Here is a 14151-nt window from a genome sequence, read left to right as displayed (position 1 = left end):
GGGCTTAACGGGGGAACAGGAGCCCGTCCTGGGCTTAACGGGGGAACAGGAGCCCGCCCTGGGCTTAACGGGGGATCAGGAGCCCGCCCTGGGCTTAACGGGGGATCAGGAGCCCGCCCTGGGCTTAACGGGGGATCAGGAGCCCGCCCTGGGCTTAACGGAGGATCAGGAGCCCGCCCTGGGCTTAACGGAAGATCAGGAGCCCGTCCTGGGCTTAACAGAGGATCAGGAGCCCGTTCTGGGCTTAACTGAGAAAAGGACATAGGTGAATTGGAAACCCCCTCATTTTGACCCATTTGGCGCTCCACATTTTGCTCCCTCGTGGTGGGCAGTGTCGCCGGCTCTCGCACCTGGTCTGACGGGTTGCTCTCTGTCATCGGTGGGCTCGGGCTTATGCCTCGTACCGTGGGGAGATTGTAGGCTGGGCTCTGGGTCCAGAGTGGACCTGGCGAGATCCTCCATTGGGCCGACCGTGAGAGGTGACCCATTTCTCACCAGATTCCACTCTATAAAGGCGGCGAAATCCTCCCGAGGACCATCTTCGGGCGACAACGCGCGTGGTCCGGGTAGCTGGTGGCATTAGCTAGCCAGAGAAACCGTCTGGTATGGTCCTCGAGAGACAGTCCCTCCTGCTCCAGCAGGAGGAGGTATTCGGGGCGATAGAGGGGATCCATGACACACTACGGAAAGAAAAAAGACTGTGAAAAAACGGAAAACAAAACGGAGGGAAAACACGCAGTTTTTAACTTTTTTTTTTTGGGTCGGGTCTTCTGTCACGGCTTACGCTGCTGGAAGGAACACAAAGCCGAGGGATAAACGAAACAAGGATTTATTAAATCAAACATAAACAAGGTAAGTAGTAAATAACAGATGGCAAGTGGCAAGTAACAGGTAACAAGTTGACAAGTAACGTGTAGACGAGTAGACCCGACAAAACAGAACTGAAAGGACAAGGCTTTTATAGAAGGGATAATTGGGGAAACACAGGTGGATGGCATGACTAAATTAACAGGGACATGGAACACATGGGGAAATGACTAGACACACCTGGGAACTAATCAAAACCACACACGGAAGACAGAAACTGGGTCACAGGGGAAAAAACACACAAAATAAGTCCAGGTGTGTGACACTATGGTTGATCCTGTATTTTTTGTTTTGTTTTTGGTCTGACTTGAAATGTAACTAATATCCTCAAATCCTGTTTTGTTTTAGATTAAGTTTATGGCTGAATGATTATTTATTTATTATATTGTTTTCAGGTTTTATTTATTGCAGTGTATAGTGTTAACACATGATGAATTACTCACACATGAACATAACGTGTCTGATTCATTGTGTTTTCTCTTTCTGTCTCCAGTCTGTGTGGATGCAGTATTACAGAGAAACAGTGTCTCATTCTGACTTCAGCTCTGAAATCAAACCCATCACACCTGAGAGAACTGAACCTGAGCGTGGATGAACTACTAGGAGACTCTGGAGTGAAACACCTCAGTGATCTACTGATGAACACACAATTTAAGCTGGAGAAACTAGAGTTAGTATCATTATACTCTACAGCAGTTACAGTCAGATTAAAGATTAACGTTTACTTTCAGGAAAAGAGAAGGAAAGGATGTGACGTGTGGCCAAATATAGTGTCCTATACTCTGAACATGTGCTCTGCATTTAACACACATACACACACACACACACACAGTCATGTACAGTATGTACACACTCAGACATGAGTGACAATTGCAAAAAAAAGTTTAAAATGTCTTTAGGTAAATTGTAATTCAGAAACAGAAGTTTCTTGATTTCTCACATTTAAACTCAATTTTCACGTTTAATATTATTTTTAAGTAGTTCTGTAGTTGATCCGATATCTTAATCTACTTTAATCTTTTTTCTTTTGTTTTTGTTTGTGGTCACATAATGAGGTTTTTGGCAATGTTTTAATTATTGCAGTGTATGTTGTTAACACATGATGAATTACTCACACATGAACATAACGTGTCTGATTCATTGTGTTTTCTCTTTCTGTCTTCAGTCTGTGTGGATGCAGTATTACAGAGAAACAGTGTCTCATCCTGACTTTAGCTCTGAAATCAAACCCATCATACCTGAGAGAACTGAACCTGAGCGGGAATAAACTACTAGGAGACTCTGGAGTGAAACACCTCAGTGATCTACTGATGAACACACAATTCAAGCTGGAGAAACTAGAGTTAGTATCATTATACTCTACAGCAGTTACAGTCAGATTGATTTATCAGGATACATAATTATTTCCAAAAATGAATGTATCCTTGTGATCTTTAATGAAAATAACTATCACTTTCTCTCATAAAAACATCTCTTTTTTCGTCTGATGATGTGAAGGTGGGAAAAGGTTTTTCCTGGACCAAAACTTTTCTTCGGTGGTGGCTGGCCGACATGGTCATCCACACACAGCAAAGAGTACCCTAGATCCGCAAGCCCAATATTGACAATAAATGTTACATTTAAAATAAATACAAAAAAAACAGTTTTTTTATACTATTTATTCATAAAAAAACTATCACTGTCATCCTTTCTTGCCCTCTTTGCAAAAAAAGCTTTGATTTTTCCACGACTGGGTTTCATAGTTTAAAAAGATAAAATCCTTTTTTTGATAGACCTGATAATTATTTTAGTATAATCATATCAATGAAAAACGTAGCATTAAATGGTGTAATAGTGTAATTTTTTCCATATAAAATTGAATAAAATTAGCAGCTAGCTAGCAACAGCTAGCTTTGTGCTTTGATCTATTTTCATCTCACTCCAGTCTAACGTTAAACTAAATGATTTTATAGGTAATTTACTACACATTGTCATAGGCCTATACATACTGTGGATTATTAAGGCTAAATTTGACTAAACACTCTTGCTAAATGGGGTAAGCACACTTACTTTCTCATTTCAGATCTGTATGTTCTTTTAAGAAGTAATGAATCTCCTCAAATGAGTCATTAGGTCGCGAATCGGACTTTAGCGGACGTGTTGTGTGGGAATCCTGGCTGTTAGGACATCACGAAAGATTTGTCAATGCACACACACAAAACACAGAACTGGATAGATTTTTTTAGAAGAGTGCGGAGGGGCGCTGTGCTCGTTCTCTCCGTCAGTAGGCTGCTTCACTCACAAAACCCAGTGTATGGTGTTAACACATGATGAATTACTCACACATGAACATAACGTGTCTGATTCATTGTGTTTTCTCTTTCTGTCTTCAGTCTGTGTGGATGCAGTATTACAGAGAAACAGTGTCTCATCCTGACTTCAGCTCTGAAATCAAACCCATCACACCTGAGAGAACTCAACCTGAGCTGGAATGAACTACTAGGAGACTCTGGAGTGAAACACCTCAGTGATCTACTGATGAACACACAATTCAAGCTGGAGAAACTAGAGTTAGTATCATTATACTCTACAGCAGTTACAGTCAGATTTGATTTATCAGGGTACATAATATATTTCCAAAAATGAATGTACCCTTGTGATCTTTAATGAAAATAACTATCACTTTCTCTCATAAACACATCTCTTTTCTCGTCTGATGATGTGAAGGAGGGAAAACCTGTCAGTCTCATGAGATCACAGCAATAGCAAACAATTATCAGCTTTTCATCTAAAATTAATTCCTGACCTGCAGTAAAAAAAAAAAAACTGTTTCACAAAAGAACAAAATATAAACTCAAAATGTACTTTTTGACTGTAAACTACAATCTTAAAATGTTTTTGTATTATTAATTATTGTATTTATTATTACTGTATGATGTTAACACATGATGAATTACTCACACATGAACATAACGTGTCTGATTCATTGTGTTTTCTCTTTCTGTCTTCAGTCTGTGTGGATGCAGTATTACAGAGAAACAGTGTCTCATCCTGACTTCAGCTCTGAAATCAAACCCATCACACCTGAGAGAACTGAACCTGAGCGAAAATGAACTACTAGGAGACTCTGGAGTGAAAAACCTCAGTGATCTACTGATGAACACACAATTCAAGCTGGAGAAACTAGAGTTAGTATCATTATACTCTACAGCAGTTACAGTCAGATTAAAGATTACTGTTTACTTGGACTTTTGGGGGTTTACCCATTACCTGCGCCATCGTGCTCAGTGGGATGCAGCAGCCACACCTGAGTCTCCAGAGAAGATGGCCGCCAGCCCAGAGCCACAGCACAAGATGGCCGCCAGCTCAGAGCCACAGCACAAGATGGCCGCCAGCTCAGAGCCACAGCACAAGATGGCTGCCAGCTCAGAGCCACAGCACAAGATGGCTGCCAGCTCAGAGCCACAGCACAAGATGGCTGCCAGCTCAGAGCCACAGCACAAGATGGCTGCCAGCTCAGAGCCACAGCACAAGATGGCTGCCAGCTCAGAGCCACAGCACAAGATGGCCAGCAGCTTAGAGCCACAGCACAAGATGGCCGACTCAACGCCTGAGTCTCCAGACAAGGTGCCACCGACTCGCCATCATAGAGGGCGGAGGAGGAGGAGACAGTCGTCTACCGTCCCTCAAGGTCCGGAGAAGGCTGTGTGGGCGTTGACCGAAGCTATTCCGGAGGCCGAGGCGTTGACCGAAGCTGTTCCGGAGGCCGAGGCGGTGCCCGATGCCGTTCCCGAGGCGGTGCCCGATGCCGTTCCCGAGGCGGTGCCCGATGCCGTTCCCGAGGCCGAGGCGGTGCCCGATGCCGTTCCGGAGGCCGAGGCGGTGCCCGATGCCGTTCCGGAGGCCGAGGCGGTGACCGAGGCCGTTCCGGAGGCCGAGGCGGTGCCCGAGGCTGTTCCGGAGGCCGAGGCGGTGCCCGAGGCTGTTCCGGAGGCCGAGGCGGTGCCCGAGGCTGTTCCGGAGGCCGAGGCGGTGCCCGAGGCTGTTCCGGAGGCCGAGGCGGTGCCCGAGGCTGTTCCGGAGGTGAGGCGGTGCCCGATGCTGTTCCGGAGGCCGAGGCGGTGACCGAGGCTGTTCCGGAGGCCGAGGCGGTGCCCGAGGCTGTTCCGGAGGTGAGGCGGTGCCCGATGCCGTTCCGGAGGCCGAGGCGGTGACCGATGCCGAGGCGGTGCCAGATGCCGTTCCGGAGGCCGAGGCGTTGCCCGAGGCCGTTCCGGAGGCCGAGGCATCTCACGTCTCTACAGGCAGTCCTGAGTCAAGTCAGGTGCCCATTGACTTTCCAGAGTCGTGTCAGTTCCCGGTTGACCCTCCAGAGTCGAGTCAGGTGTTCATGGACCCTCCTGAGTCAGGGTTAGTCACCGTCGACCATCTAGAGTCGAGTCAGGTTCCAGTTGACCTTCCAGAGTCGAGTCAGGTGCTTGTGGACCCTCCAGATTCAGGGTTAGTCACCGTTGACCTTCCAGAGTCCGGGCCAGTCACTGACAACCTTCCAGAGCCAGGGCTAGGTACCATGGACTTTCCAGAGACAAGGCTAGTCATCGTGGACCTTTCAGAGTCAGGTCAAGTCACTGGGTGGCCTTCTGCTCCGCCCTGTTGGACTCCGGCATCGACCACAGGGGCGTGGTGGTCATCTGCTCTGCCCTGGGGGACTCCGACGTCGACCACGAGGACGTGGTGGTCATCTGCTCCGCCCTGGGGGGCGCTTGCCCTGACTACACGGTTGTGGTGGTCTTCCGCTCCGCCCTGGAGGACTCTGGCATTGACCACGAGGACGTGGTGGTCTTCTGCTCCGCCCTGGGGGGCTTCCGCTCTGACCACACGGTTGTGGTGGGCTTCCGCTCCGCCCTGGGGGGGGGCTTCATGTTGTTTTTTGTTTGTTGTTTTTGTATTTACTCCTGTCCCTGTTCCTCTCTGTTAGTCTGGCCCTCCGTCCCTCCCCCTGAACCTCCTCCGGTCCTCCTTTCTCCTGGTCTTCCTGTTTTGTGTTTACATTCTGGTGCCTGTTCCCCATGTTTTACTTTTCTGGCTCCCCCCTCCCCCTGAGCCTCCACCTGTCCGCCTCCCTCCTGGTCTCCGTTTTGTTTCTGTCTTGGAGCATCTGGGAGCCGCTCCGTAGAGGGGGGGTACTGTCACAGTGTCTGGGTTGTGTTCCCTGGGTTTCCACTAGGTGTCCTCCTTTTCCACGGTGTCTGTCACCTTATCACTTTCCTGTTCCCTTATTTGGTCACCTTCCTCTTTGTTTGAGTTAATTGATTGTTCCCCACCTGTCTCCAGTTTCCCCATTATCCTTTTGTGTATTTATACCCGGTCTGTCTGAGTCCTTGTCACGGAGCCCTTGTCTTATGTGTGATACGTTTCATAGTCTGCTCTCACCGTGTGTTCTTGTTTTGTTTTCATGTCTTATTGGATTTTCTGGTTGAGACCCTGCCTGGACTGTTTACCCATTTGGATTTGCCCTTTTAATAAATCTCACACCTGCATTTGGATCTCTCCTCGTTCTTTGTATCACCGAACGTGACATGCATTGTGCTTTGAAAACATTAACAGGAAGCCTAGATTTATTCTTTCAGTTTGAATAGAAATCTTATACAGCCCTACATTCAGAAGAGCACATCAGTTTTTCAGCCTGGTTCTCTTCTGAGAAGCTGGTGACCCATCAAATATAACAACAAAACATACATTAATAATAGTAATGATATTATTGCATTTTATTAAGTGTTTATTTAAATAAAATAATGAACTAAATAATAAAGTGTGATAATTCTATTTTTTTTAAATAAAAATGGACTATTAAATACAAATACAATTATTTTATAGTAAACTTAAAAATAAAGTGCTAATATTATTATTATTTGAATTTGAATTTCTTTAATTTTTCATTTTCAAACTTAAACTCAGCAAGCTTTTATTTTGGCGGGTTGCTCGTAAGTCTATGTGCTTCTGGGTTTAGTCTAAAGAGCGTCAGTGAATGAAATGTCTCAGTTCTGCATTGTCACAGTCTCTGGGTTGTGTTCCCTGGGTTTCCACTAGGTGTCCTCCTTTTCCACGGTGTCTGTCACCTTATCACTTCCTGTTCCCTTATTTGGTCACCTTCCTCCTTGTTTGAGTTAATTGATTGTTCCCCACCTGTCTCCAGTTTCCCCATTATCCTTTTTGCGTATTTATACCCGGCCTGTCTGAGTCCTTGTCACGGAGTCCTTGTCTTATGTGTGATACATTTCATAGTCTGCTCTCACCGTGTGTTCTTGTTTTGTTTTCATGTCTTATTGGATTTTCTGGTTGTGACCCTGCCTGGACTGTTTACCCATTTGGATTTGCCCTTTTAATAAATCTCACACCTGCATTTGGATCTCTCCTCGTTCTTTGTATCACCGAACGTGACAAAAGGACTCCGTCATGCCTAGATCCAGCGGTGTGGGATTTCGAATCTGTTCCTCAGCCACCATGGAGGAACGGAAGGGGAGATTCCTGAACTTGACCACCCTTCGTCAAAGGGGGAGTTAGGTGGGTGGTCTGGCACAATTGTTTTGGACCATGGCAGTCGGGTTAGGGTATAATGAGGCGGCATTGAAAGACTTATTTAATAATTGCCTGGGTGACCCTTTGCCTCAATGGGAGATGAAGGGGTTGGAGATCCTGGACTTTTGGGGGTTTACCCATTACCTGCGCCATCGTGCTCAGTGGGATGCAGCAACCACACCTGAGTCTCCAGAGAAGATGGCCGCCAGCCCAGAGCCACAGCACAAGATGGCCGCCAGCTCAGAGCCACAGCACAAGATGGCCGCCAGCTCAGAGCCACAGCACAAGATGGCCGCCAGCTCAGAGCCACAGCACAAGATGGCCGCCAGCTCAGAGCCACAGCACAAGATGGCCGCCAGCTCAGAGCCACAGCACAAGATGGCTACCAGCTCAGAGCCACAGCACAAGATGGCTGCCAGCTCAGAGCCACAGCACAAGATGGCCAGCAGCTCAGAGCCACAGCACAAGATGGCCAGCAGCTCAGAGCCACAGCACAAGATGGCCGCCAGCCCAGCGCCACAGCACAAGATGGCCGACTCAACGCCTGAGTCTCCAGACAAGGTGCCACCGACTCGCCATCATAGAGGGCGGAGGAGGAGGAGACAGGCGTCTACCGTCCCTCAAGGTCCGGAGAAGGCTGTGTGGGCGTTGACCGAAGCTATTCCGGAGGCCGAGGCGTTGCCCGAGGCCGTTCCGGAGGCCGAGGCGTTGCCCGAGGCCGTTCCGGAGGCCGAGGCGTTGCCCGAGGCCGTTCCGGAGGCCGAGGCATCTCACGTCTCTACAGGCAGTCCTGAGTCAAGTCAGGTGCCCATTGACTTTCCAGAGTCGTGTCAGTTCCCGGTTGACCCTCCAGAGTCGAGTCAGGTGTTCATGGACCCTCCTGAGTCAGGGTTAGTCACCGTCGACCATCTAGAGTCAGGGCTAGTTCCAGTTGACCCTCCAGAGTCGAGTCAGGTTCCAGTTGACCTTCCAGAGTCGAGTCAGGTGCTTGTGGACCCTCCAGATTCAGGGTTAGTCACCGTTGACCTTCCAGAGTCCGGGCCAGTCACTGACGACCTTCCAGAGCCAGGGCTAGGTACCATGGACTTTCCAGAGACAAGGCTAGTCATCGTGGACCTTTCAGAGTCAGGTCAAGTCACTGGGTGGCCTTCTGCTCCGCCCTGTTGGACTCCGGCATCGACCACAGGGGCGTGGTGGTCATCTTCTCCGCCCTGGGGGACTCCGACGTCGACCACGAGGACGTGGTGGTCATCTGCTCCGCCCTGGGGGGCCCTTGCCCTGACTACACGGTTGTGGTGGTCTTCCGCTCCGCCCTGGAGGACTCTGGCATTGACCACGAGGACGTGGTGGTCTTCTGCTCCGCCCTGGGGGGCTTCCGCTCTGACCACACGGTTGTGGTGGGCTTCCGCTCCGCCCTGGGGGGGGCTTCATGTTGTTTTTTGTTTGTTGTTTTTGTATTTACTCCTGTCCCTGTTCCTCTCTGTTAGTCTGGCCCTCCGTCCCTCCCCCTGAACCTCCTCCGGTCCTCCTTTCTCCTGGTCTTCCTGTTTTGTGTTTACATTCTGGTGCCTGTTCCCCATGTTTTACTTTTCTGGCTCCCCCCTCCCCCTGAGCCTCCACCTGTCCGCCTCCCTCCTGGTCTCCGTTTTGTTTCTGTCTTGGAGCATCTGGGAGCCGCTCCGTAGAGGGGGGGGTACTGTCACAGTGTCTGGGTTGTGTTCCCTGGGTTTCCACTAGGTGTCCTCCTTTTCCACGGTGTCTGTCACCTTATCACTTTCCTGTTCCCTTATTTGGTCACCTTCCTCTTTGTTTGAGTTAATTGATTGTTCCCCACCTGTCTCCAGTTTCCCCCATTATCCTTTTGTGTATTTATACCCGGTCTGTCTGAGTCCTTGTCACGGAGTCCTTGTCTTATGTGTGATACGTTTCATAGTCTGCTCTCACCGTGTGTTCTTGTTTTGTTTTCATGTCTTATTGGATTTTCTGGTTGTGACCCTGCCTGGACTGTTTACCCATTTGGATTTGCCCTTTTAATAAATCTCACACCTGCATTTGGATCTCTCCTCATTCTTTGTATCACTGAACGTGACATGCATTGTGCTTTGAAAACATTAACAGGAAGCCTAGATTTATTCTTTCAGTTTGAATAGAAATCTTATACAGTACAATTTGTGGATCTAAAATGGTAATTGTGCTTTAACAGCTGTCTATCATGTCGGTCAACAAACACACTCTCTGAAATTATTTACAGCACATTTCTTATTATATAATAATTAAAAAAACGTATTGCTACATGTACTGTGTTAAGCTAACTGAGACTTGTTATAACACTTGTGTATCATTGCTCTCTCGTTGGTCTGATTGCTTCAATTGTCTTCATTTGTGAGTTGCTTTGAATAAAAGCATCTGCTAAATGACTAAATGTAATGTGAGTGTAAGGTTTTGGCAGTTTTTTATTTGTATTTTTTTATTTATTGCAGTGTATGATGTTAACAGATGATGAATTACTCACACATGAACATAACGTGTCTGATTCATTGTGTTTTCTCTTTCTGTCTTCAGTCTGAGTTATTGCAGTATTACAGAGAAACAGTGTCTCATCCTGACTTCAGCTCTGAAATCAAACCCATCACACCTGAGAGAACTGAACCTGAGCGTGAATGAACTACTAGGAGACTCTGGAGTGAAACACCTCAGTGATCTACTGATGAACACACAATTCAAGCTGGAGAAACTAGAGTTAGTATCATTATACTCTACAGCAGTTACATTCAGATTGATTTATCAGGATACATAATTATTTCCAAAAATGAATGTACCCTTGTGATCTTTAATGAAAATAACTATCACTTTCTCTCATAAAAACATCTCTTCTCTCGTCTGATGATGTGAAGAAGGGAAAACCTGTCAGTCTCATGAGATCACAGCAATAGCAAACAATTATCAGCTTTTCATCTAAAATGAATTCCTGACCTGCAGTAAAAAAAAAAAAAAACTGTTTCACAAAAGAACAAAATATGATCATAAAATGTACTTGTTGACTGTAAACTACAATCTTAAAATGTTATTGTTTAATTATTGTATTTATTATTACTGTATGATGTTAACACATGATGAATTACTCACACATGAACATAACGTTTCTGATTCATTGTGTTTTCTCTTTCTGTCTTCAGTCTGAGTGATTCCAGTATTACAGAGAAACAGTGTCTCATCCTGACTTCAGCTCTGAAATCAAACCCATCACACCTGAGAGAACTGAACCTGAGTCTGAATCAAATAAGAAACACAGGAGTGAATCACTTATGTGACGTACTGAAGGATTCACGCTGTAAACTGGAGAGATTGAGGTCAGTAACATTCACAGACAAGAATCAAAATGATGAAAATCACTTTGTTTAACTCTTATGTGCTGTGCAAGGTCTTTTCAGACCCCAAATGATGTTTGCTGAAATAAAAACAAAAGTTCTCTTTATCTAAATGACATGAGACTTTGTACGGTTGTCAACACTTGATAGATCTACAAATAGAAAATTACATTGGATTGAGATCTGGTTGTGTGTTAGTGTGAAAAAAAAACATTAGACAAACACCTAGAACATTTAATTTATTTTTATAAATATAAAAAATATCATAAATCCTTAAAGAATGACACAAATGTGGAGTAAAAACATTAATGAACTGAGTAAAATTACATAAAAATATAGAGCCCAAACAGCACGAGTGTCGTCCCCAAACGAACAGCACATAAGAGTTCAACAAAACACTTTATACTCAATATCTCATGATGAATGTGTTCACATTATATTTGTGAAAGATTCTTCATCTTAATGATGTGTTTGTAAGATGATCTCTCTTCCTCTGTTTGTCTCTTTCTAGTCTTCGTGGCTGTGACATTACAGATGTTTCTTCTTTAACTCAGTCTTTGACAAACACAAAAGCTCTGCAGTTTCTAAAAGAGCTTGATCTGAGAGTTAATAAGATTGGAGACTCAAAGCAGAAGCTCATTGATGTGCTACGAGACTCAAACTGTGAACTGAGGTGAGTAAACTTCACTATGTGATATTAAAGAGATTCATTTACCTCTGATATGTGAACAAATATATACTTTCAGATATTAGTGAAAAGAGTTGATCAAATGATCATCAAGCTTTATTTCAAAGGGTTTGTGTCAGAATGAAATGTAAAGTTGATAAAAATGTTGAACACAAAGGAGGAAAGAGAAGAAAAGCAGACTGTCACAGCTTTCTACAGCAACAGCTGCTTTATTAATGAGATCAGTAATAGTGAATCATTAGAGTTTGAAATAGATTTGTTCAGATTGTAGGAAAACGCTGGTAAAATCAGAGCAGATTCAGCTTCAGCTCACAGTCGTCCAGCATCACATGATCAATGTCTCTGTCTCTTGTGTGTTTTTACTTTGACAAGCAACACGTCACATTACTTTACACTTACTTTCTGTAAGAGATAATGTACCTCCAGCCGCTTGTTATCACAGAATAAACCCGACAGGGTGATCAGGACTTGTGTCCTCCTGAAGAGACTTATTCTGTGATAACATCCGGCTGCATCTGCATTATCACACTTATTATATGCTTTCTTGACACACAAGTGAAGAATTAGACACAATTTAGATTCAGCTAAACACTTCTGCTCAGTGAGCAACAACTTGAACAACAAGACACACTTTGAACAATGTCTCCTCAAGTCTACTATTAACAGGAATCTCCTGCGGTTTGGTTTGAGGGTAAATCCAGTCAGTAACTGAGGCACAAGCTAATAGCAGTTGTGTTTGAATGAAACGAGTGAGAGCGCGGTGCTGTGATACGAGAGAAGTCAAAGAAACGGCCGACTCAAATACCGTATGACTGTGTGTTATTCTGCTGCTAATGACACACACCTAATGAATAACACACCTCCGAATGTCACGACTGACCAATCAGAATCCAGTATTCCAGCGAGCTGTGCAATCATTTCACTTATTTACTGAGACCAACACAAACATGTTTCAACTAGAGGACAAACAGCTTTAACTAAAATAAAAACAAAACAGGTGATTGAAATATTTTAACTAATTTGTACTTTATTCCACTGAACTGATTTTTTCTCATTTGTTTCACCTTACAGTGTAGATACAGAGCCATCACCAGAAGTCCCTGATAGAGTTAAATCACCAGAAGCTGATAAATGCTGTGTATCATAAAGTGAAGTGATCTTGAGAGGAGCAGTAAACATCAGCTGAAGATCCACAGAAGAGCTTCACTACTGTGTCTATGAGGAGAAATAAATGTGTGATAAATGTGTAAATGTGATCCATACAGGTGAAGAGACTCAGACTTTACAATCAAATAATGCAGCATGTGTGTTAGAAACATGATATTGAATGATTAATGTTGCTTTAGTATTCAAGCAGATGATCATTGTGTTTAATGTAAAGCTGGAACAGAGGAGGAAGAAGCTCAGATGAGTCTGTCTGGATCTTCAGTTTAATAATATTTCTATTAAACTCATTCATAATGATTCAGATGTTTAAATGTGATTGTCAAGTGCAGCACTTAAATGTGTCAAAAGATATAAAGCAAATCTACAATGAGTGAATCTTATCTCATGTTTTCTACACATTATTATTCTATTTTACTTTATATTTAGTTGTGTGTGTGTTGTTAATGTACAGATATCCAGTATATAGTCTTTGTTCTGTGGATGGAGTCTCTCCTTCATCAAATCAACCAAATATTTTCACAAGTTAACAGCATTTGTGTCTTTCACTCTCCTCTAAATACTCAATATACTTATACTTTCATGTAATAAAATGCTACACACAGTTAAAAACAACTACTTTGTTTGAAAAGTTTTCTTGTCTGTGTTAAATATTATCGAAGCTACAGAAGCAGTTTCTCTATCTTAAATATAGGCTAACTTGTAGACATGAAACATAAAGCATAAATAGCTAATGCATAATAACAGAAATGTTCCCATTGTACGTACAGCAGGTAAAAGAAGTCAGCATTTTTCTCAGTTAATATATTTCTGAAGGTGCTGTTTACATCATGTCGGTAACAATCCAAGAAATACATTCATACAAAGAAAACAAATCAGATGAGTTCAGAAATAAAGATATGTGTAATAAAGTAGAATCCCAATCACCAAATGTACAGTAGAAAGATAAAAACTTTCAGAAATGATTTAGAAAATATCAGAAATAATCCTGTAAATCAGATAAATCTGCTGCAGATTTGTGAGTGAATTCACTTCTTGTGAAAATACTACACTGATTTTAAATAGAATAAGATTTACTGCTGTATGATTAGCTCTAGTTATATTTTTAACAGTAATTCATAAATGAAAACACTTCAAAACCAACAGCTTTTATGAATTCAGTGTGTTTATACATATGCAATAGTAAATCTAAGCAACTTACAATTGCAATGTTTTAAATGTAAAGCGTATTATATTGAGTTATGATTTCTAATACATACAGGTGAAACAAATGAAATAATGCAGCATTAATATAAACACGTACATGTCATGTGATGTGATATAGTGTATGGTGGTTTCAACACTGTTACTTTAAATCTGAGTGACGTGAATCATTAGGGGCGTGTCGGGGGGATGACACGGGGGGAAATCAGTATGTGTGAACTAGTATATGGCTGGATGTGAATAAACGTGACGTGCATAAAGAGAGAAACTGCCTATTTACGGTCATTTTACATGGTGTCAGAA

At 43.8% G+C, this 14151-nt stretch overlaps 1 protein-coding gene across 1 annotated transcript in view; it reads left to right on the top strand.

The window, feature by feature from the left end:
- LOC132159375 (NACHT, LRR and PYD domains-containing protein 3-like) overlaps positions 1-12915 on the top strand; it is a 40898-nt gene extending 27983 nt beyond the window's left edge. The window contains exons 12-17 of the mRNA XM_059568877.1: positions 1361-1537; positions 3240-3416; positions 3858-4034; positions 10602-10775; positions 11305-11466; positions 12553-12915. Coding sequence (XP_059424860.1) covers positions 1361-1537; positions 3240-3416; positions 3858-4034; positions 10602-10775; positions 11305-11466; positions 12553-12628 — 943 coding nt within the window. The 3' untranslated portion in view covers positions 12629-12915. The remainder of the gene's footprint in view (positions 1-1360; positions 1538-3239; positions 3417-3857; positions 4035-10601; positions 10776-11304; positions 11467-12552) is intronic.
- Positions 12916-14151: the final 1236 nt, after the last annotated feature.

The sequence above is a fragment of the Carassius carassius genome, chromosome 16 (genome assembly GCF_963082965.1).
Source record: "Carassius carassius chromosome 16, fCarCar2.1, whole genome shotgun sequence".
Classification (NCBI taxonomy): domain Eukaryota; kingdom Metazoa; phylum Chordata; class Actinopteri; order Cypriniformes; family Cyprinidae; genus Carassius; species Carassius carassius.
This window is presented reverse-complemented; position numbering and strand designations above follow the sequence as displayed.